Here is a 22,119-nt window from a genome sequence, read left to right as displayed (position 1 = left end):
TAAGAAATAGAAACAGAGAGGAAAAGAAGAAACAGAGAAGAAGAAGAGAAGAAGAAGAAGAGAAGAAGAAGAAGAGGAGAAGAAGAAGAAGAAGAGAAGAAGAAGAAGAAGAGGAGAAGAAGAAGAAGAGAAGAAGAAGAAGAAGAGAAGAAGAAGAAGAAGAAGAGAAGAAGAAGAAGAGAAGAAGAAGAAGAAGAGGAGAAGAAGAAGAGGAGAAGGGGAGAAGAAGAGGAGAAGGGGAGAAGAAGAGGAGGAGAAGAAGAGGAGGAGGAGAAGAGGAGGAGGAGGAGAGGAGGAGGAGGAGAAGAAGAGGAGGAGGAGAAGAAGAGGAGGAGGAGAAGAAGAGGAGGAGGAGAAGAAGAGGAGAAGAAGAGGAGAAGAAAATAAGAATCAAGAGAAGAATCAAAAGAAGAAACCCAACCAACCAACCAACCAAGCAAGCAAGCAATCAAAGCCCCCAAAGGTGACCTTAAAGCCCCTTCAGTAAAGGTCAGATCAGCTTCCTTTGCTGGTTTAAAAACCCCAACCAGGCAAACCCCCCAAAAAGTACAAAGCCAGGAAGGGAAACCAAACTAAAACTGCTCTGTAGAAAGCAATCTCTAATGTTGCCTTGTGTGCTCTGGTCCTGCATGGGGATGGTCCTTCAGTATCTGGGAGAGAAAGGGAGAGAGGGCAACAGTCAGGCCCTGGTTGGGTTGGAAGGGAGCTCAAAGCTCAGCCAGCTCCAACCCCCTGCCATGGGCAGAGACACCTCCCCCCAGCACAGCTTGCTCCAGGCCTCATCCAGCCTGGGCCTGAGAACCTCCAGGCAGGGCACAGCCACAGCCTCCCTGGGCAGCCTGTGCCAGAGTCTCCCCAGCCTCACTCTCCACAATCTCTTCCTCCTCTCCACTCTCAGTCTCCCCAAAGCCATTGTTCCTCCTCCTGTCCCTCCCAGCCCTTGGCCCAGGTCCCTCCCCAGCTCTCCTGGAGCCCTTCAGCTCCTGCAGGGCTGCTCTGAGCTCTCCCTGGAGCCTTCTCCTCTCCAGGCTGCGCAGCCCCAGCTCTCCCAGCCTGGCCCCACAGGGGAGGTGCTGCAGCCTGTGAGGATCTGTGAGACATGCCCAGGGGCCCCCAGTGTGTGGGGAGAGGGCAGCTGCCTGCCCTGGCCTGCCCTGACCTGTAGTAGTTGGGTTTGAAGGGTCCATTCTTGTTGAGCCCCAGGTACTTGGCCTGGTCGTCCGTCAGCTCGGTCAGGTGGGCGTCGAAGGAGGGCAGATGCAAGCTGGCCACATACTCATCTGGGGAGGGGGAGAGCAAAGAGGGCATCAAGGGCTGCACACCCCCCTCCCACACTGCCAGCAGCTCATGGCTCCACTCAGCATGCAGCAAGGAAAGGGCCAGGCCACCTCAGAGCTCACCCAGCCTAACCCACCCCTGGCCACCAAGCCCTGGCCCCAGCTGCCATGGCCACAGCTTGCTGCAACCCCTCCAGCCATGGGGACTCCACCACCTCCCTGGGCAGCCTCTGCCAGGCCCTGACCACTCCTCCAGCAAAGACATTTTGCCTCCTCTCCAACCTCAGCCTCCCCTGGCACAATTCCAGGCCAGTTCCTCTCCTTCTGTCCCCTGAGCCTGGGGAGCAGAGCCCAACCCCCCCCTGGCTGCAGCCTCCTCTCAGGGAGCTGCAGAGAGCAATGAGGTCTCCCTCAGCCTCCTCTGCTCCAGGCTCAACCCCCCCAGCTCCCTCAGCTGCTCCTCCCCAGCCCCTTCCCCAGACCCTTCCCCAGCTCTGTTGCCCTTCTCTGGACCCCCTCCAGGGGGGGGCTGCAGGACCGGGGGGGGGGCTGCAGTGCTGCAGGAGGTGAAGGCAAAGAACCCAAACCTCCTGCCCCTGTCCTGAGGTCACTGCCTGATGGCTTCTCTGATCTCTGTCTCTCTCCAGAGGATTTTTTCCAGCTCAGGTTTGAGTTTCTCCTCCTGGCCAAAGCTGCTGCCCCCAGCAGCCCAGGGCCCAGAGGCTGAGGGAAGCAGCTGGTTGGAAGAGACCTTTCAGGTCATGGAGACCAAGCCTGCAGCCAGCCCTGCCCCAGGGCACCACCGCCCCAGGGCCCTCAGCACCACAGCCCCAGGGCTCTGAAACCCCTCCAGGGCTGGGGGCTGCACCACTGCCCCTGGGCAGCCTGGGTCAGGCCTGGGCAAGCCTCAAGGGGCAGAAATTGTTCCTCATGGCCAAGCTGAACCTCCCCTGGGGCAGCCTGAGGCCATTTCCCCTTCTTCCCAAGGAGAAGAAGGAGACCTCACTGCTGTCTGCAACTCCCTGAAGGGAGGTTGGAGCCAGGTGGGGGTTGGGCTCTTCTGCCAGGCACCCAGCACCAGAACAAGAGGACATGGTCTCAAGCTGTGCCAGGGGAGGGTTGGGCTGGAGGGGAGGAAGAAATTCTTCCCAGCCAGAGAGATTGGCCCTGGGGATGTGCTGCCCAGGGAGGTGGTGGAGTCCCCACCCCTGGAGGTGTTCCAGAGGGGCTTGGATGTGGCCCTTGGAGCCAGGGTTTGGTTGTCAGGAGGAGCTGGGGGACAGCTTGGACTTGCTGAGCTCTGAGGTCTTTTCCAGCCTCACTGATTCTGTGATTCTAAGAGCCCAGCTCCCAAGCCTCCCACTGAATCCTGGCCCTCAGCACCACAGCCCCAGGGCTCTGAAACCCCTCCAGGGCTGGGGGCTGCACCACTGCCCCTGGGCAGCCTGGGCCAGGCCTGGGCAAGCCTTTGAGGCAGAAATTGTTCCTCATGGTCAGCCCAAACCTCCCCTGGGGCAACCTGAGGCCATTTCCCCTTCTCCTGCTGCTTGTTCCCTGGGAGCAGGGCCCAGCTCCCAAGTCTCCCACTGAATCCTGGCCCTCAGCAGCACAGCTCCAGGGCTCTGAAACCCCTCCAGGGCTGGGGGCTGCACCACTGCCCTGGCTGCTGGACCACCCCAGCTGTCCTCCCTTGCAGCCAGCAGAGGGTTCCACATCCCTGCCTGCCCTGCATGCAGAGCACCAGAGCAGCCTTGGCCCAGCTGGGTTCCTCCAGCACCCCTGGCTCCAGCTGCCAGCCTTGGCCCAGGCCCACAGAGCCATGCAGGCTGGAGAAGAGCCTCAGGAGCACCAAGCCCAAGCCAGAGCCCTGCTCTGCAAGGCTCACCCTCAAACCACAGCCCCAAGCACCACATCCAAACCACCTTGGAGCACATCCAGGCCTGGGGACTGCACCACTGCCCTGGGCAGCACATTCCAGTCCCTGACCTCTCTTGCTGGGAACAAAATGTTTCCTACTGCCCACTCCAAACCTCCCCAGACCCAGCCTGAGGCTGTTCCTTGTTGTCCTGTCCCTAATTGCCACCTCCCTGGGCAGCCTGTGCCAGGGTCATGGCACTCTCATGGGGAAGAGTTAATGCCTGACAGCCAAGCTGAATCTCCCCACTTCCAGTTCTGCTCCATCCCCCCCAGTCCTGTCCCTCCCTGACCCCCTCCAAAGTCCCTCCCCAGCTTTCCTGCAGCCCCCTGCAGCTCCTGGGAGGCCACAATGAGGTCTCCTGGGAGCCTTCTCCTCTCCAGCCTGCACAGCCCCAACTCTCTCAGGCTGTCTGCAGAGCAGAGCAGCTCCAGCCCTCTGCTGCTCCTCCTGGCCCTGCTCTGGACACCTTCCAGCCCCTCCAGAGCCTTCCTGGCACAGAGGCTCCAGAGCTGGACCCAGAGCTCTCTTGTTCCTACTCTCCACTCCAAACCTCCCCAGGGGCAGCTTGAGGCTGTTCCCTCTTGCTCTGTCCCTGATGACCTTGAGAAGAGAGCAGCAGCAACCTCCCCACAAGCTCCTTCAGGGAGCTGTAGGCAGCCAGGAGGTCTCCCCTCAGCCTCCTCTGTTTCACACTATCCATCCCCAGCTCCCTCAGTTGCTCCTCAGCAGATTCATTCTCCAGGCCCTTCCCCTTCCCTGCCCTGCTCTGCCCTGGCTCCAGCACCTCCACATCTCTCTGGTGCTGAGGTGCCCAAACCTGGCCACAGAACTCCAGGTGTGGCCTCCCCAGGGCTGAAAACGTGGTGCTGGAGTCACCCCAGCCCCTGCCTGGGCAGCTTCCTCCTCCCAGGGCTGCTTCATCTCAACCCAGCAGTTCCATCCTTCTCCCCTTGAAGGCCAGGGCAGCTCAGCTGGAAAGCCAAGGGAGCTTTAGTCACAAACAGAACACAATCTACAGGCTGGGGAGGGACTTTGGAGGGGGTCAGGGAGGGACAGGGCTGGGGGGGATGGAGCAGAACTAGAAGTGGGGAGCTGGAGATTGGCTGTGAGGAAGAAGTTGTTGGCCAGGGGGGTGGTGAGAGCCTGGCACAGGCTGCCCAGGGAGGTGGTGGAAGCCTCCTGCCTGGAGGTGTTTGCAGCCAGGCTGGAGGTGGCTGTGAGCAACCTGCTGTGGGGTGAGGTGTCCCTGCCCATGGCAGGGGCTTGGAGCTGCCTGAGCCTGGAGCTCCCTTCCCTGCCCCTCTGAGAGCTTCCTGCCCTCCAGCCAGGGGCAGCACAACTCCTGTGCCTTGCTCTGAAGGTTTCCAGCCCAAGCCTCACATCAGCCAGGCAGAGCTGAGCCACTGCTGCACTCTGGGGCTCGTTGACCACCTCCCAAGTGCAGAGCTGCTGTCAGCACAGCCCTGGGGTCTCCCCTCCTCCACCTCTGAATGTCTCACAGCTCTTCTCCAGCCCCTCCTGGGGCAGGGCTTTAGGTGGTTAACCCCTGCAGGCTCTTGCCAGGAGGGCAACCTGCTGTGGTGTGAGGAGTCCCTGCCCATGGCAGGGGCTTGGAGCTGGCTGAGCCTTGAGCTCCCTCCCAGCCCTGACAGTTCTGTGACTCTGTGAAGCATTCAGGGCTGGAAAAGAGCCTCAGGATCCCCAAGCCCAACCCAGAGCCCTGCTCTGCAAGGCTCAGCCCTAAACCACAGCCCCAAGCAGCACATCCAAACCACCTTCCAACACCTCCAAGCTTGGGGACTCCACCACCCCCCTGGGCAGTGCCACCATGGACAGCAGAGGGACGGAGATCAGAGAGCCACAGAACCATTCAGGCTGGAAAAGAGGCTCAGGATCCCCAAGCCCAACCCTGCTCTGCAAGGGTCACTCCTAATCCATATCCCCCCAGGCAGCACATCCAAAGCACCTTCCAACACCTCCAGGCTTGGGGACTCCACCTCCCTCCTGGGCAGTGCCACCATGGACAGCAGAGGGACGGAGATCAGAGAGCCACAGAACCATTCAGGTTGGAAAAGAGCCTCAGGATCCCCAAGCCCAACCCTGCTCTGCAAGGGTCACTCCTAATCCATATCCCCCCAAGCAGCACATCCAAACCACCTTCCAACACCTCCAGGCTTGGTGATTCCACCTCCCCCCTGGCCTGTGCCACCATGGACAGCAGAGGGAAGGAGATCAGAGAACCATTCAGGCTGGAAAAGAGCCTCAGGGTCCCCAAGCCCAACCCAGAGCCCTGCTCTGCAAGGGTCACTCCTAATCCATATCCCCCCAGGCAGCACATCCAAACCACCTTCCAACACCTCCAAGCTTGGGGACTCCACCACCCCCCTGGGCAGTGCCACCATGGACAGCAGAGGGACAGAGATCAGAGAGCCACAGAACCATTCAGGTTGGAAAAGAGCCTCAGGATCCCCAAGCCCAACCCAGAGCCCTGCTCTGCAAGGCTCAGCCCTAACCACAGCCCCAAGCAGCACATCCAAAGCACCTTCCAACACCTCCAGGCTTGGTGATTCCACCTCCCCCCTGGGCTGTTCCACCACAGGCAGCAGAGGGAAGGAGATCAGAGAACCATTCAGGCTGGAAAAGAGCCTCAGGGTCCCCAAGCCCAACCCAGAGCCCTGCTCTGCAAGGCTCAGCCCTAACCACAGCCCCAAGCAGCACATCCAAAGCACCTCCAGGCCTGGGGACTCCACCACCCCCCGGGGCAGCTCATCCCCCAGCTCTGGCTGGGAACAAAATGCTTCCTGCTGCCCAGGCCAAACCCAAGGCTCCTGCCACAGCCCCCCCGGGGCCCCCTGCTCTCACCCATCTTCTTGGGCAGCAGGTACACGTCCTGTTTGTAGCGACCCTCGGGGGCGTTGTAAAGCTCAATCAGCGCCAGAGCCTGCAGGGGATCACAGGGAACGACCCGGGGGGGGGTCAGGGACAAAGCTCTCAACGAGCAGGCAGCAGGGAGCCCCCGGGGGGGTACTGCCCGGAGGGAGCAGCTCCCCCCCGCGGAGCTCAGCCCCCTCCGGGTGTCCACCACCGGCCCCGGGGCAGGAGCAGAGGGCTCAGCTGCCCCCCCCCAGCCCCTGCCCAGCAGCAGGGCAGAGGAAGGGATGGAGGAGAGGGCAGCAGCTCTGAGGCACTCAGCTCAGCGAGCTGCCACAGCAGGGGGAAGTGAGGGCTGCTGCTGGCCCTGCTCCAGAGCCCAGAGCTGAGAGCTCACAGCCCAGAGCCCAGAGCTCAGAGCCCAGAGCTCAGAGTCCAGAGCCCAGAGCCCAGAGTCCAGAGTCTAGAGCCCAGAGCTCAGAGCCCAGAGCCCAGAGTCCAGAACCCAGAGCTCAGAGTCCAGAGCCCAGAGCTCAGAGCCCAGAGCTCAGAATCCAGAGCTGAGAGCCCAGAGTCCAGAGCCCAGAGCCCAGAGCTCAGAGCTCAGAGCCCAGAGCCCAGAGTCCAGAACCCAGAGCTCAGAGCCCAGAGCTCAGAGCCCAGAGTCCAGAGCTGAGAGTCCAGAGCCCAGAGCCCAGAGCCCAGAGTCCAGAGCCCAGAGTCCAGAGCCCAGAGCCCAGAGCCCAGAGTCCAGAGCCCAGAGCCCAGAACCCAGAGCTCAGAGCTGAGAGCCCAGAGCTCAGAGCCCAGAGCCCAGAGTCCAGAGTCCAGAGCCCAGAACCCAGAGCCCAGAGCTCAGAGCCCAGAGCCCAGAGGTCAGTGCCCAGAGCCCAGAACCCAGAGCCCAGAGCTCAGAGCCCAGAGCCCAGAGCCCAGAGCCCAGAGCTGAGAGCCCAGAGCTGAGAGCCCAGAGCTCAGAATCCAGAGCTGAGAGCTCAGAGTCCAGAGCTCAGAGCCCAGAGCCCAGAGTCCAGAGCCCAGAGTCCAGAGCCCAGAGCCCAGAGCCCAGAGCTGAGAGCCCAGAGCTCAGAGTCCAGAGCTCAGAGTCCAGAGCCCAGAGCTCACAGCCCAGAGCTCAGAGTCCAGAGCTCAGAGCCCAGAGCCCAGAGCTGAGAGCCCAGAGCTCAGAGCTCAGAGTCCAGAGCTGAGAGCCCAGAGCCCAGAGTCCAGAGCTCAGAGCTCAGAGCCCAGAGTCCAGAGCTCAGAGCTCAGAGCCCAGAGTCCAGAGCTGAGAGCCCAGAGCTCAGAGTCCAGAGTCCAGAGCCCAGAGTCCAGAGCTCAGAGCCCAGAGTCCAGAGCCCAGAGCCACTCCTGCAGCAGAAGCCAAACTGCTGCACCCCTCCCCCTGGGTGCTTGAAAGCCACCTCCAAGCCCCCCAAGCCCTCTGGGGAGCCTTTGCAGCCCCCCAAGTGTGAGGCTGCAGGGCTGTCCTCCCCCCTCCATGGCCAGCTCCCCACCCCAGCAGTCCCCTCCTGCTCTTTCCAGCCTGCTGAGCACCCTCAGCCAGCACCACTGCAGCCCCAGACTGGATCAGCCCCCAGCCAGCTGAGCTGGCAGCAGTGCTGGGGAGCCTCTGCACCACACTCACCCCCACATCCTCCCCCCACCCCCCACCCCCAGACTCACCCCAGGGAGGGGATTTGTGCTGGAGGAGCCCCAGACAAAGCCTGGCCTGGAGCCTGTGCTGGGGGAGAGCTCCCCAGGGGCTCAGGGCCCAGCAGGAGCTCATCTCACCCACTTCAGGGCCTCATGAAGGGCAGCCCAGGCAGGGGGTGCTGCCTGGGGCTCTCTCTGGCCCCGGTGCCAGGGCAAGGAGAGGTCCAGCTGCACATTCCCAGCTCCCTCCAAACCATCCCCAGAGCATCCTTCACCCCCCCCCTGCCCCAGCCCTGCAGGGCACACACCTGAGTGGTGGCTGTGATGGAGAGGACAAAGGTGGGGACCGTGGAGCAGCTCAGGTTGAGAAGCCGACCCTGGGAGGGAGGAGGAGGAGTCTGCAGGGAGCCGAACCGGAGCCCAAGGGAAGGCTTCACCTCCAGCCCCTCCCCGCGGCAGGAGGCAGCCCCAGCAAAGGCATTTAAGGACCATCGGTGAGAGCAGAGCATGCAGCTTCCCCCCCTCCCCCTCAGCTGAAGGGCAGGGAGGGTTTGTGGCCCCTGGGAAGAGGCATCCTGCTGCCAGGGCAGCTGCAAGGGCAGAGCAGGGAGGCAGCCAGCAGCAGGGGCTGGGCTGAGGGGGACAGCTCCCAGCTCCACAGGGCACAGCCAGGTGGCACCACGGTGGCTGCAAGTGGCACAGGAAACCTCCCTGAGCACAGGGAACTCAAACCAAGGAAGCCTCTCCTGGGGGCTGGACCTCCCCCTGGGTAGGAAGTGTCCCAGCACCCTCCAGAGGCTCACAGCAGGGCTTGGGTTGGGAGGGAGCTCAGAGCTCAGCCAGCTCCAAGCCCCCTGCCATGCCCAGGGACACCTCCACCAGCACAGCTTGCTCAGGGCCTCATCCAGCCTGGTCCTGAACACCTCCAGGACAGCCTCCCTGGGCAGCCTGTGCCAGAGTCTCCCCAGCCTCACTCTCCACAATCTCTTCCTCCTCTCCACTCTCAGTCTCCCCTCTCCCAGCTCAAAGCCATTGTTCCTCCTCCTGTCCCTCCCAGCCCTTGGCCCAAGTCCCTCCCCAGCTCTCCTGGAGCCCTTCAGCTCCTGCAGGGCTGCTCTGAGCTCTCCCTGGAGCCTTCTTTTCTCCAGGATGGTTTCCAGCAGGTTCACAAAGTCTGGGAGGCTGCCAGGGGCCCAGGGCTGAGGCTCCAGCAGCAGCAGCAGCAGGGGCAGGGCCCAGGGGCAGGGGCAGCGCTGAGCTGGCAGCAGGGGCAGGGCTGAGCTGGCAGCAGGGGCAGGGCCCAGGGGCAGGGCTGGCAGCAGCAGGGGCAGGGCCCAGGGGCAGGGCTGAGCTGGCAGCAGCAGGGGCAGGGCTGGCAGCAGGGGCAGGGCCCAGGGGCAGGGCCCAGGGGCAGGGCTGAGCTGGCAGCAGCAGGGGCAGGGCTGAGCTGGCAGCAGGGGCAGGAGCAGGGCTGAGCTGGCAGCAGGGGCAGGGCTGGCAGCAGCAGGGGCAGGGCTCAGCAGCAGGGGCAGGGCTGAGCTGGCAGCAGGGGCAGGGCTGGCAGCATCAGGGGCAGGGCTGGCAGCAGCAGGGGCAGGGCCCAGGGGCAGGGCCCAGGGGCAGGGCTGAGCTGGCAGCAGCAGGGGCAGGGCTGAGGCTCCAGCAGCAGGGGCAGGGGCAGGGCTGAGCTGGCAGCAGGGGCAGGGCTGGCAGCAGCAGGGGCAGGGCTCAGCAGCAGGGGCAGGGCTGAGCTGGCAGCAGGGGCAGGGCTGGCAGCATCAGGGGCAGGGCTGGCAGCAGCAGGGGCAGGGCCCAGGGGCAGGGCCCAGGGGCAGGGCTGAGCTGGCAGCAGCAGGGGCAGGGCTGAGGCTCCAGCAGCAGGGGCAGGAGCAGGGCTGAGCTGGCAGCAGGGGCAGGGCTGGCAGCAGCAGGGGCAGGGCTGGCAGCAGCAGGGGCAGGGCTGGCAGCACACCTCAGCCAGCAGCACCACCCTCTTGCCATCAGGCCAGATGATGTGGTCCACCTGGGACCGCACTCGCTCCCACGTCAGCTCCGGGGTCCGCAGGCTGGTCTGGGGAAGCAGGAGGCAGAAGAAGGAGAAGAGGTTGGAGTCATCCCACAGTCAGTGTTAAAGGCTGAAGGGGGTCCCCCACACCACCCCCCAGCAGGGCCCAGCCTCCCCTGTTGGATGATTACAACACAGCAAGGACAAAAAGGCCTCCAAGCTGCACTGCCACCACCTGCAGGGCCTGGCTCTGCCTGCTGTGCCGGCCCCCAGGGGGCTGCAGGGGGGAAGGGAGCTCTGGAGCTCACCCACTCCAAGCCCTGCCCCAGCTCAGGCTGCCCAGAGCTTTATGTAGGCTCAGGGTGGTGCAGAGGGCAGTGGCTGATCCCCAGCACTGCTGCAAGCACAGCCTGGGTGTTAGGAGAGCTTGGGGATGAGCTCAGAGCCCCAGAGTGGGGCAGGCTGCAAGGGAGCTCTGGAGCTCACCCTGCCCAGCCCCTGCCCCAGCAGGGCTCCCCCAGCAGAGCTCCCCCAGCCCCTGCCCCAGCAGGGCTCCCCCAGCAGAGCTCCCCCAGCCCAGCCCCTGCCCCAGCAGGGCTCCCCCAGCCCAGCCCCTGCCCCAGCAGGGCTCCCCCAGCAGGGCTCCCCCAGCCCAGCCCCTGCCCCAGCAGGGCTCCCCCAGCAGCTTGCCCAGGGGCACAGTGCCCAGGGGGGGTTGGAAGCTCTCCACACAGAGCTTGCCAGCCTTGGCACAGCCTGGGGGGAACCACAGGATGCCAGGGGCTGGGAGGGACCTCTGGAGTTGAGTGGTGAAGGCCTGGGATGGGTTGTCCAGGGAGGTGGTTGAGGCCCCAGCCCTGGAGGTGTTTAAGGCCAGGCTGGATGAGGCTCTGGCCAGGCTGATCTGGGGTGAGGTGTCCATGGCAGGGGGGTTGGAACTGCCTGATCCTTGTGCTCCCTTCCAACCCTGACTGATGCTATGATCCCCCCTGCCAGGGCAGGGGCACCCAGGGCAGGGCACCCAGGAACACATCCAGGGGGTGGTTTGGATGCCTCCACCCCAGGAGGCTCCACAACCTCCCTGGGCAGCCTGCTCCAGGCCTCCAGCAGCCTCACCCCAAAGAAGTTTCTCCTCATGATGGGTTGGAACCTCCTGGCTGCCACTTTGTGCCCCTTGGCCTGGCCCTGGGCAGCACTCAGCAGAGCCTGGCCCCAGCCTCTTGCCCCCCAGCTCCTGATGAGCATTGCTGAGGCAGAGGCTCACCCAGCCTGGCTTGGGTCTCCTCCTGGAGCAGAGCTCAGCAGGTGCCCTGCAGTGCTGGGGGCTGCACTGGCAGCCAGCTCTTGGCTGTGCCCTTGGCCTGTCCCAGGGCAGGGCACACAGGAACACATCCGGGGGGGGTTGGAAGCTCTCCACCCCAGCAGACTCCACAACCTCTCTGGGCAGCCTGCTCCAGGCTCCAGCAGCCTCACCCCAAACAACTTTCTCCTCCTGCTCAGCTCCAACCTCCTGCCTGCCACTCTGTGCCCCTTGCCCCTTGGCCTGGCCTTGGCCACCACTGAGATGCATCTGGTCCCTGCCCTTCAGCTGTAGGTCAGCACTGGGAGGCTGTGGCTCTGCATTCTGAGCCCTCCACCCCCAAAGCTTCACACACCTCACAAACCCTCCAGAGCCACAGAGTGTTAGGGGCTGGAAGGGACCTCTGGAGGTCACCCAGTGCAAGCCCCTGCCAGGGCAGGAGCACCCAGGGCAGGGCACCCAGGAACACTTCCAGGTGGGGTTTGGATGTCCCCACAGAAGGAGACTCCACAGCCTCCCTGGGCAGCCTGCTCCAGGCTCCAGCAGCCTCACACCAAAGTTTCTCCTCCTCCTTCTCTCTGCTCAGGTTTGCATCCCTTGGTCCTTGGCTCATTGCTGTGCACCACCATGAAGAGCTTGGCCTCCTCCCCTTGCCCCCCAGCCCTCAGCTATTGATGGACATTGATCAGATCCCTCTCAGCCTTCTTCCTCTCCAGACTGAACAGCCCCAGGGCTCTCAGCCCAGGGGCACCCAGGGCAGGGCACACAGAACACATCCAGGTGGGGGTTGGATGTCCCCAAAGGAGGAGACTCCACAACCTCTCTGGGCAGCCTGCTCCAGGCTCCAGCAGCCTCACCCCAAAGAAGTTTCTCCTCCTGTGGAGGTGAAACCTTCCCTGCTGCAGTTTGTCTGCACTGCTCCTGCTCCTATTGCTGGGCACCACCAACAGGAGCTTGGGCCCCCTCCCCTTGCCCCCCACCCCTCAGCTCTTGGCAGACATGGATCAGGTCCCTCTCAGCCTTCTGGGGATGGAGGGAGGGCAGCAGGGGGCAGGGGCAGGGCTGGGGGCAGGGGCTGGGGGGCAGGGGGCAGGGGCTGGGGGGCAGGGGGCAGGGGCTGGGGGGCAGGGGCTGCCTCACCACATCGATCTCAGTGTTGGAGTGGCCCATGTTGCACACAATGCAGCTGTTCTTCATCCTGTCCAGGTGCTCCCTGGTCACCACATTCTTGTTGCCTGCAGGCAGAAGGCAGTGGGGAACCCCCAGAGGCAGTGGGGAACCCCCAGGGGCAGTGCTGAACCCCCAGGGGCAGTGGTGAGCACTCAAAGCAGTGGAGAACAACCAATGGCAGGGGGGAACCCCCAGGGGCAGTGGGGAACCCAAAGCAATGGTGAGCCCCCAAAGGCAGTGGAGAACCCCCAGAGGCAGTGAATACTTAGGGCAGTGGGGAGCACCCAAAGGCAGTGGGAAACCCCCATGGGCAGTGGGGAGCACCCAAAGGCAGTGGGGAACCCCCAAAGGCAGCAAATACTCAGGGCAGTGGTGAGCACCCAAAGCAGTGGGGAACCCCCAGAGGCAGTGGGGAACCCCCAGAGGCAGTGAATACCCAGGGCAGTGGGGAGCACCCAAAGGCAGTGGGGAACCCCCAGAGGCAGTGGGGAACAACCAATGACAGTGGGGAACCCCCATGGGCAGTGGGGAACCCAAAGCAATGGTGAGCCCCCAAAGGCAGTGGGGACCACCCAAGGCAGTGGGGAGCACCCAAAGGCAGTGGGGAGCCCCCAAAGGCAATGGAGAACCCCCCAAGGCAGTGGTGAGCACCCAAAGGCAGTGGGGACCCCCAAAAGGTAGTGAATACCCAGGGCAGTGGGGAGCACCCAATGGCAGTGGGGAACCTAAAGGCAGTGATCACTCAGGGCAGTGAGCACCCAAAGCAGTGGGGAACCCCAAAAGGCAGTGTGGAACCCCCAGAGGCACTGAGAACACAACCCCCCCAGGCCAGCTGAGGTGTCCCTGCCCATGGCAGGCAGGTTGGAGCAGAAGCCCTCTGGAGCTCCCTCCCAGGCCTCTCCTGTGGCTCACAGGAGCTCAGCCCCAGCTCAGCCTCCCCGAGGGCAGAGCCCCCCCGGTGCCCCAGCAGGAAGCACAGGGGGGGCAGTGCTGGCCTCAAGGCAATGGCCTCAGGCTGCCCCAGGGCAGGTTCAGCTTGGCCATGAGCACAACTTCTGCCCCCTGAGGCTGGCCCAGGCCTGGCCCAGGCTGCCCAGGGCGGTGCTGGAGTCCCCTGCAGGGGGTTCAGAGCCCCGAAGCTGTGGTGCTGAGGCCCAGGGGGTGGTGGTGCCCTGGGGCAGGGCTGGGGGCAAGGCTTGGCCTCAACCCTGCAGGTCTCTCCCAACCCAACCACTGCCACTGAGTCCCTGCCCCTGGGTCCCAGCCGGGCTCCAGGAGCCCCCAGAGCAGCCTGGGGACCCCTGGCTGGGCTGAGCCTTGGCCCAGGGGCTGAGGGCTGCAGGAGGAAAGGCTCTGGGCACAGCTGCTGCCCTGCTCCCTGGAACAGCGACCCCCAGAGCCCCCCAGGCAGCCCCCCAGGCTGCCCCTCAGCAGTGCTGCCCCTCCCCAAGCCCCCCAGGAGCTTCCCCAGCCCTACCTGTGCAGGTGATGACAACATCCACCTGGCGAATCACCTCGCTGAGCTTCACCACCCGGAACCCATCCATGCTGGGCAGAGACAGCCGGGCTGGGGGGAGCAGGGACAGCCCCCAGCCCAGCCCCCAGCCCCCAGAGCCAGCCCAGCCCCCAGCCCAGCCCCCAGAGCCAGCCCAGCCCCCAGCCCCATCCATGCTGGGCAGAGACAGCCGGGCTGGGGGGGGCAGGGACAGCCCCCAGCCCCCAGCCCCAGCCCAGCCCCCAGAGCCAGCCCAGCCCCCAGCCCAGCCCCCAGAGCCAGCCCAGCCCCCAGCCCAGCCCACAGAGCCAGCCCAGCCCCCAGCCCAGCCCCCAGCCCCCAGCCCCAGCCCCCAGCCCAGCCCCCAGAGCCAGCCCAGCCCCATCCATGCTGGGCAGAGACAGCCGGGCTGGGGGGGGCAGGGACAGCCCCCAGCCCAGCCCCCAGCCCCCAGAGCCAGCCCAGCCCCATCCATGCTGGGCAGAGACAGCCGGGCTGGGGGGGGCAGGGACAGCCCCCAGCCCCCAGCCCCAGCCCCCAGAGCCAGCCCAGCCCCCAGCCCAGCCCCCAGAGCCAGCCCAGCCCCCAGCCCCAGCCCCCAGCCCCAGCCCAGCCCCCAGCCCAGCCCCCAGAGCCAGCCCAGCCCCCAGCCCAGCCCCCAGAGCCAGCCCAGCCCCCAGCCCCCAGAGCCAGCCCAGCCCCCAGCCCAGCCCCCAGAGCCAGCCCAGCCCCATCCATGCTGGGCAGAGACACAGCTGGGCTGGGGGGGGCAGGGACAGCCCCCAGCCCCCAGCCCCAGCCCAGCCCCCAGCCCAGCCCCCAGAGCCAGCCCAGCCCCCAGCCCAGCCCCCAGCCCCAGCCCAGCCCCCAGCCCAGCCCCCAGAGCCAGCCCAGCCCCCAGCCCCCAGAGCCAGCCCAGCCCCCAGCCCAGCCCCCAGAGCCAGCCCAGCCCCCAGCCCAGCCCCCAGCCCCAGCCCAGCCCCCAGCCCAGCCCCCAGAGCCAGCCCAGCCCCCAGCCCCCAGAGCCAGCCCAGCCCCCAGCCCAGCCCCCAGAGCCAGCCCAGCCCCATCCATGCTGGGCAGAGACAGCCGGGCTGAGGGGGGCAGGGACAGCCCCCAGCCCAGCCCCCAGCCCCCAGCCCCAGAGCCAGCCCCCAGCCCCAGCTCATCATCCCTCAGCCCAGCCCCCAGCCCCAGCCCCAGCCCCCAGACCCGACCCAGCCCCAGCCCAGCCCCCAGACCCAACCCCCAGCCCAGCCCCCAGCCCCAGCCCAGCCCCCACAGCCAGCCCCCAGACCCAACCCCCAGCCCAGCCCCCAGCCCCAGCCCAGCCCCCAGAGCCAACCCCCAGCCCAGCCCCCAGCCCCAGCCCCAGTCCCCAGCCCCAGCCCAGACCCCAGCCCTAGCTCATCAGCCCCCAGCCCCAGCTCATCATCCCCCAGCTCATCAGCCCTCAGCCCCAGCCCCCAGCCCCCCCCAGCAAGGAGCAGTAGCCCTGTCCCCAGTAGCCCCTGGCCCTGCTCCATCCTCTGCCAGGGCCTCCAGGAGGAAGAGAGGAAGAGGAGGAGGAGGCTGAAGAGCAGCTGAGCAGCAGCAGGGAAGCTCCTACCAGGCCTGGAGGGCACAGATGGGGTCGATCTCAGTCACATAGACAATGGCTCCCAGGGCCTTCAGGGCAGCACAGCAGCCTTTGCCAACCTGCCAGGGGGAAGGCAGCACTGAGAAGCTGGCAGTGCCCAGGTGCCACAGCCCTGAGCATGGCACAGCCCAAGTGCCACAGCCCCTGAGCATGGCAGTGCCCAGGTGCCACAGCCCCTGAGCATGGCAGTGCCCAGGTGCCACAAGCCCTGAGCATGGCAGTGCCCAGGTGCCACAGCCCTGAGCATGGCAGTGCCCAGGTGCCACAGCCCCGAGCATGGCAGTGCCCAGGTGCCACAGCCCCTGAGCATGGCAGTGCCCAGGTACCACAGCCCTGAGCATGGCAGTGCCCAGGTGCCACAGCCCTGAGCATGGCACAGCCCAAGTACCACAGCCCTGAGCATAGCAGTGCCCAGGTGCCACAAGCCCTGAGCATGGCAGTGCCCAGGTGCCCCAAGCCCTGAGCATGGCAGTGCCCAAGTGCCACAGCCCTGAGCATGGCAGTGCCCAGGTGCCCCAAGCCCTGAGCATGGCAGTGCCCAGGTGCCACAGCCCTGAGCATGGCAGTGCCCAGGTGCCACAAGCCCTGAGCATGGCAGTGCCCAGGTGCCACAGCCCTGAGCATGGCAGTGCCCAGGTGCCACAGCCCCTGAGCATGGCACAGCCCAAGTACCACAGCCCTGAGCATGGCAGTGCCCAGGTGCCACAGCCCTGAGCATGGCAGTGCCCAGGTGCCCCAAGCCCTGAGCATGGCAGTGCCCAAGTGCCACAGCCCCTGAGCATGGCACAGCCCAAGTACCACAGCCCCTGAGCATGGCAGTGCCCAGGTGCCCCAAGCCCTGAGCATGGCAGTGCCCAGGTGCCACAAGCCCTGAGCATGGCAGTGCCCAGGTGCCACAGCCCTGAGCATAGCAGTGCCCAAGTGCCACAGCCCTGAGCATAGCAGTGCCCAGGTGCCACAAGCCCTGAGCATGGCAGTGCCCAGGTGCCACAGCCCCTGAGCATGGCAGTGCCCAGGTGCCCCAAGCCCTGAGCATGGCAGTGCCCAGGTGCCACAGCCCTGAGCATGGCAGTGCCCAGGTGCCCCAAGCCCTGAGCATGGCAGTGCCCAGGTGCCACAGCCCCTGAGCATGGCAGTGCCCAGGTGCCACAAGCCCTGAGCATGGCAGTGCCCAGGTGCCTGACCTCAGCTCTGTCCTCAGCTCTGTCCTCAGCTCTGACCTCAGCCCTGACCTCAGCTCTGCTCAGAACAGCCAGGGAGGGCAAACTGGGAGTGAAACCCCCAGGGAGGGCAGACTGGGGGTGTAACCCCCATGCAGGGAGGGCAGACTGGGAGTGAAACCCCCAGGGAGGGCAGACTGGGAGTGAAACCCCCATGCAGGGAGGGCAGACTGGGGGTGAAACCCCCATGCAGGGAGGGCAGACTGGGGGTGAAACCCCCATGCAGGGAGGGCAGACTGGGGGTGAAACCCCCATGCAGGGAGGGCAGACTGGGAGTGAAACCCCCAGGGAGGGCAGACTGGGAGTGAAACCCCCAGGGAGGGCAGACTGGGAGTGTAACCCCCATGCAGGGAGGGCAGACTGGGGGTGTAACCCCCATGCAGGGAGGGCAGACTGGGGGTGCAAGCAGGAAGGGTGAAGGACTCCCTGGTGCTGAGGCAGCCCCCGGGCAGTACCACCCAGCACAACTCCTGGCTCCAGCTCAGAGTGCCTGGCTGAGGGCCAGACCAGTCTCTTGCTCAAGCTGAGCTGGGCTCCACTGCTGTCTCCCTAAACTGGGAAGGCTGTTCCTGCTTGCTGGGAAGAGCTCTGGCAGCTCCTGCCAGGCCCTTCTGCTGCGCGGGAGGAGGACCACCCCCGCGGACAGCACACAGATGGAGGCAGGCTCTCAGCTCCCAGCTCTCAGCTCCCAGCTCTCAGCTCCCAGCTCCTCAGATCCCAGCTCTCAGCTCCTCAGATCCCAGCTCTCAGCTCCCAGCTCCTCAGATCCCAGCTCCCAGCTCCTCAGCTCCCAGCTCCTCAGCTCCCAGCTCTCAGCTCCCAGCTCCTCAGATCCCAGCTCTCAGCTCCCAGCTCCTCAGATCCCAGCTCTCAGCTCCCAGCTCCTCAGCTCCCTGCTCCTCAGCTCCCAGCTCCCTGCTCCTCAGCTCCCAGCTCCTCAGCTCCCAGCTCCTCAGCTCCCTGCTCCTCAGCTCCCAGCTCCCTGCTCCTCAGCTCCCTGCTCCTCAGCTCCCAGCTCCTCAGCTCCCTGCTCCCTGCTCTCCCAGGGCAGGATCATTTACAAGTTCAGGATGTGACTCCCCTCTGCCAGAAGGTTAACCACCAGTGGGATGCAGGCTGCTCCTCCTCACCTCCTGTGCCACAGGCTGGCTGCCAGCTGGGCTGGCTGCTGAGGCCAGGCCAGGAGCAGCAGATGGAAGAACCCCTTGGGGAGTGAAGAATCCCAGAGCTGGCAGGGCTGGAAGGGAGCTCAAGGCTCAGCCAGCCCCAAGCCCCTGCCATGGGCAGGGACACCTCACACCACAGCAGGTTGCTCACAGCCACCTCCAGCCTGGCTGCAAACAACTCCAGGCAGGAGGCTTCCACCACCTCCCTGGGCAGCCTGTGCCAGGCTCTCACCACCCTCCTGGCCAACAACTTCTTCCTCACAGCCAATCTCCAGCTCCCCACTTCTAGTTCTGCTCCATCCCCCCCAGCCCTGTCCCTCCCTGACCCCCTCCAAAGTCCCTCCCCAGCTTTCCTGCAGCCCCCTGCAGCTCCTGGAAGGCCACAATGAGGTCTCCTGGGAGCCTTCTCCTCTGCAGCCTGCACAACCCCAACTCCCTCAGGCTGTCTGCAGGGCAGAGCAGCTCCAGCCCTCTGCTCCTCCTCCTGGCCCTGCTCTGGACACCTTCCAGCCCCTCCAGAGCCTTCCTGGCACAGAGGCTCCAGAGCTGGCCCCAGAGCTGCAGCTGTGGGCTCAGCAGAGTGGAGCAGAGGGGCAGAATCCCCTCCCTGCCCTGCTGGCCACACTTCTGCTGCTGCAGCCCAGGCTCTGCTTGGCTCTCTGGGCTGCAAGTGCTCCCTGCTGGCTCCTGCTGAGCTTCTCCTCCCCCAGCACCCCCAAGGCCTTTTCTGCAGGGCTGCTCTGCAGCCAGTCCCTGCCCAGCCTGGGTCAGTGCCTGGCATTGCCCTGCCCCAGCTGCGGGACCTTGTCCTTGGCCTTGTTGAACCTCCTGAGATTGTCCTGGGCCCAGCTCTGCAGCCTGCCCAGGTCTCTGTGGATGGATCCCTCCCCTCCAGCCTGTCCAGCTCCCTCTGGATGGATCCCTTCCCTCCAGCCTATCCAGGTCCCTCTGGATGCATCCCTTCCCTCCAGCCTATCCAGGTCCCTCTGGATGGATCCCTCCCCTCCAGCCTGTCCAGCTCCCTCTGGATGGATCCCTTCCCTCCAGCCTATCCAGGTCCCTCTGGATGCATCCCTTCCCTCCAGCCTATCCAGGTCCCTCTGGATGGATCCCTTCCCTCCAGCCTATCCAGGTCCCTCTGGATGGATCCCTCCCCTCCAGCCTGCCCAGGTCCCTCTGGATGGATCCCTCCCCTCCAGCCTGTCCAGGTCCCTCTGGATGGATCCTTCCCTCCAGCTCTCAGCAGCACCACACAGCTTGGTGCCATCAGCAGAGCTGCTGAGGGAGCCTCAGTGCCTCTGTCCATGAGCTTGGCAGGAGGTGCTGCATGGTCCTGAGCTGGGAGTTGTGCTGTTCAGTGTCTTCATCAACCACACAGCAAGGCTGAGGCCTCCTCAGCAAGTCCTGGGCAGCCTGTGCCAGTCTCTCACCACCCTCCTGGGGCACAACTTCTGCCTCACATCCTATCTGCATCTCCCAACTGTGGCCTTAATGCTGTGGGCTGTGATGAGCTGGGGGCAGGTGCTGGAGCTTTGAGTTGAACCTCAGGAGGTTGTCCTGGGCCCAGCTCTGCAGCCTGCCAGGGCAGCATCCCAGCCATGGTCTTAGGCACAGCTCAGCTAAGCTGCAGGCAGCCTGGGCTATGTGCTGCTTGCTCTCCAGCCCTCCTGGGCCATGTGCTGCTTGCTCTCCAGCCCTCCTGGGCCCTGCTGGCCAGGTTTGATCTGCTCCTGCATCAAGGCCGTGCAGAGGGAAGCAGCAGGATGCTGGGGGCAGGGCAGGGCAGGGCTGGGGGGCAGGGAGGGAAGGGGAGAGGCTGCCTCAGAGCTCCAGCAGCTGCTGCTTGTGAAACTCACCTCCCCATAACCACAAACCACCACCTGCTTCCCTCCAAACATCACATCCGTGGTCCTCTTCAGGCTGGGGGACAGAGGGAGACCTGCGTTGGGATTAGTCAAGCGCCCGCCGCTGCCAGGGGGCCAGCCCCTGCCCTCCCCCCCCCAAGCAGCCAGGGGGCCCCTGCCCAGCAGGAGCTGGGGCCAGGGCCTGGCAGCAGCGTGGGGGTGGGGGAGGGGGTGAGGAGCAGGGCTGGACTCACCCATCCAGGATGGACTCCCGGCAGCAGTAGAGGTTGTCGAACTTCTGCTTGGTGACGGAGTCGTTGACGTTCATGGCTGGCACGCAGAGCTTGCCGGCCTTGGACAGCTGGTACAGCCTGGGGGAAGACACCACAGAGGGCCAGGGCTTGGGAGGGGCCTCTGGAGCTCAGCCAGCCCAAATCCAACCCCCACCCCTGCCAGGGCAGCAGCACCCAGGGCAGGGTGCCCAGGAACACATCCAGGTGGGGGTTGGAAGCTCTCCACCCCAGCAGACTCCACAACCTCTCTGGGCAGCCTGCTCCAGGCTCCAGCAGCCTCACCCCAAACAACTTTCTCCTCCTGCTCAGCTCCAACCTCCTGCCTGCCACTCTGTGCCCCTTGCCCCTTGCCCTGGCCCTGGGCAGCACTGAGATGCATCTGGTCCCTGCCCTTCAGCTGTAGGTCAGCACTGGGAGGCTGTGGCTCTGCATTCTGAGCCCTCCACCCCCAAAGCTTCACACACCTCACAAACCCTCCAGAGCCACAGAGTGTTAGGGGCTGGAAGGGACCTCTGGAGGTCAGCCAGTGCAAGCCCCTGCCAGGGCAGGAGCACCCAGGGCAGGGCACCCAGGAACACTTCCAGGTGGGGTTTGGATGTCCCCACAGAAGGAGACTCCACAGCCTCTCTGGGCAGCCTGCTCCAGGCCTCCAGCAGCCTCACACCAAAGAACTTTCTCCTCCTGGTGAGGTGGAACCTTCTCTGCTCAGGTTTGCATCCCTTGGTCCTTGGCTCATTGCTGTGCACCACCATGAAGAGCTTGGCCTCCTCCCCTTGCCCCCCAGCCCTCAGCTGTTGATAGCCATTGATCAGATCCCTCTCAGCCTTCTCCTCTCCAGACTGAACAGCCCCAGGGCTCTCAGCCCAGGGGCACCCAGGGCAGGGCAAGGGAGGGGGTCTGCCCCAACCCATTACAGGCACACAGAACACTTCCAGGTGGGGTTTGGATGTCCCCAAAGGAGGAGACTCCACAGCCTCCCTGGGTAGCCTGCTCCAGGCTCTGTCACCCTCACAAGGACAAAGTTTTCCCTCCTGCTCCCCTGGCAGCTGCTCTGCTCCAGCTTGCCCCCAGTGCCCCTTGTGCTGCCCTTGGCCATCCCTGAGCAGAGCCTGGCTCCAGCCCTGCACAGCTTTATCCCCAGCACTGAGGGCAGCCCTCAGGCTGCTCTGATCCCAGCCCCAGCTGCCTCAGCTGTGCTCACAGGGAGATGTTCCACTGCCTGCAGCAGCTCTGTGCCTCTGGGCTGGACTCTCTCCAGCAGTTCCCTGAGGTCCTTCTTGAGCTGAGGGGCCCAGGACTGGCCACAATATTCCAGATGCAGCCTCAGCAGGGCAGAGCAGAGGGGCAGGAGAACCTCTCTCAACCTCCTCATCACAGCCTTTCCAATCCCCCCCAGGATGCCCTTGGCCTTCTTGGCCACAGGGCCACCCTGCTGGCTCCTGGGCATCCTTCTGGCCACCTTCTGGTCCTTTTCCCCTAGAGCTGCCCTCCAACAGCTCAGCCCCTAGCTGGGGCTTCCCAGCCAGAGAGATTGGCCCTGGGGCTGTGCTGCCCAGGGAGGTGGTGGAGTCCCCATCCCTGCAGCTGCTCAGGAGGGGCTCGGACGTGGCCCTTGGAGCTGTCAGGAGGTGCTGGGGGACAGCTTGGACCTGGTGAGGTCTTTTCCAGCCTGGTTGATTCTATGGCTGTGTGATCCCCCCAAGGGAGGGTTCAGGGGCAGGGGAGAGCAGAGAGCAGCCCCCCCAGGAGCTCCTGCAGGGCAGCCCTGCCCCAGCTGCCACCTGTGCACGCCGGTGACGCTCTCCTCCACGATGCCTCGGATCTTCTTGAACACGCTGGGGTACTTCTTGTAGACCCAGTGGGTCAGGTCCCCACCATCATCCAGGATCTACAGGAGAGGCGAGGGAGAGCATGGAGCAGCCAGGAAAAGCTCTCAGTGGGCAGAGGCTGGGGCCAGAAGAGCCTGAGGGCACCTGCGGGCACCGGCGGCAGAGGCCGGCGGGGGGCAGGGGGCTCCCCTGGGGTCCCCTTGGTGCCAGCAGCTTGAGGGCTTCTCCACAGCCCAGAGGATTCCTTCCCCCCCCTGCATGGGGCTGGGGGATCCTGACAAAGGCTCTTCTGCCCCTGCTGCATCTGCTCTGTGGCCTGCAGAGGGGACCACAGGCAGCAGCAGTAACCACAGAGGCCCCCAGGGCCTGAGAGCGCAGGAGGAGCTGCGGGGGGCAGCTGTCCCCAGCCCCCCTGCCACAAGCTGTCACACCACCA

General features: G+C 64.9%; 1 protein-coding gene across 2 annotated transcripts in view; it reads right to left on the bottom strand.

Moving 5' to 3' along the window:
- Positions 1-402: 402 nt before the first annotated feature.
- AHCYL1 (adenosylhomocysteinase like 1) overlaps positions 403-22,119 on the bottom strand; it is a 54,683-nt gene continuing 32,966 nt past the window's right edge. For both annotated transcript variants that reach the window (XM_054176554.1, XM_054176555.1), the window contains exons 7-17: positions 21,636-21,742; positions 19,816-19,932; positions 19,574-19,637; positions 15,302-15,390; positions 13,675-13,745; positions 12,168-12,262; positions 9,695-9,793; positions 8,031-8,099; positions 6,058-6,136; positions 1,160-1,280; positions 403-650 (exon numbers count right to left, since the gene is read on the bottom strand). In XM_054176554.1, coding sequence (XP_054032529.1) covers positions 644-650; positions 1,160-1,280; positions 6,058-6,136; positions 8,031-8,099; positions 9,695-9,793; positions 12,168-12,262; positions 13,675-13,745; positions 15,302-15,390; positions 19,574-19,637; positions 19,816-19,932; positions 21,636-21,742 — 918 coding nt within the window. In that variant the 3' untranslated portion in view covers positions 403-643. The remainder of the gene's footprint in view (positions 651-1,159; positions 1,281-6,057; positions 6,137-8,030; positions 8,100-9,694; positions 9,794-12,167; positions 12,263-13,674; positions 13,746-15,301; positions 15,391-19,573; positions 19,638-19,815; positions 19,933-21,635; positions 21,743-22,119) is intronic.

This window comes from Dryobates pubescens, chromosome 35, assembly GCF_014839835.1.
Source record: "Dryobates pubescens isolate bDryPub1 chromosome 35, bDryPub1.pri, whole genome shotgun sequence".
In the NCBI taxonomy this organism is placed as follows: Eukaryota; Metazoa; Chordata; class Aves; order Piciformes; family Picidae; genus Dryobates; species Dryobates pubescens.
Note: the sequence above shows the minus strand (reverse complement) of the source record. Positions and strands in the feature narration are given on the sequence as shown.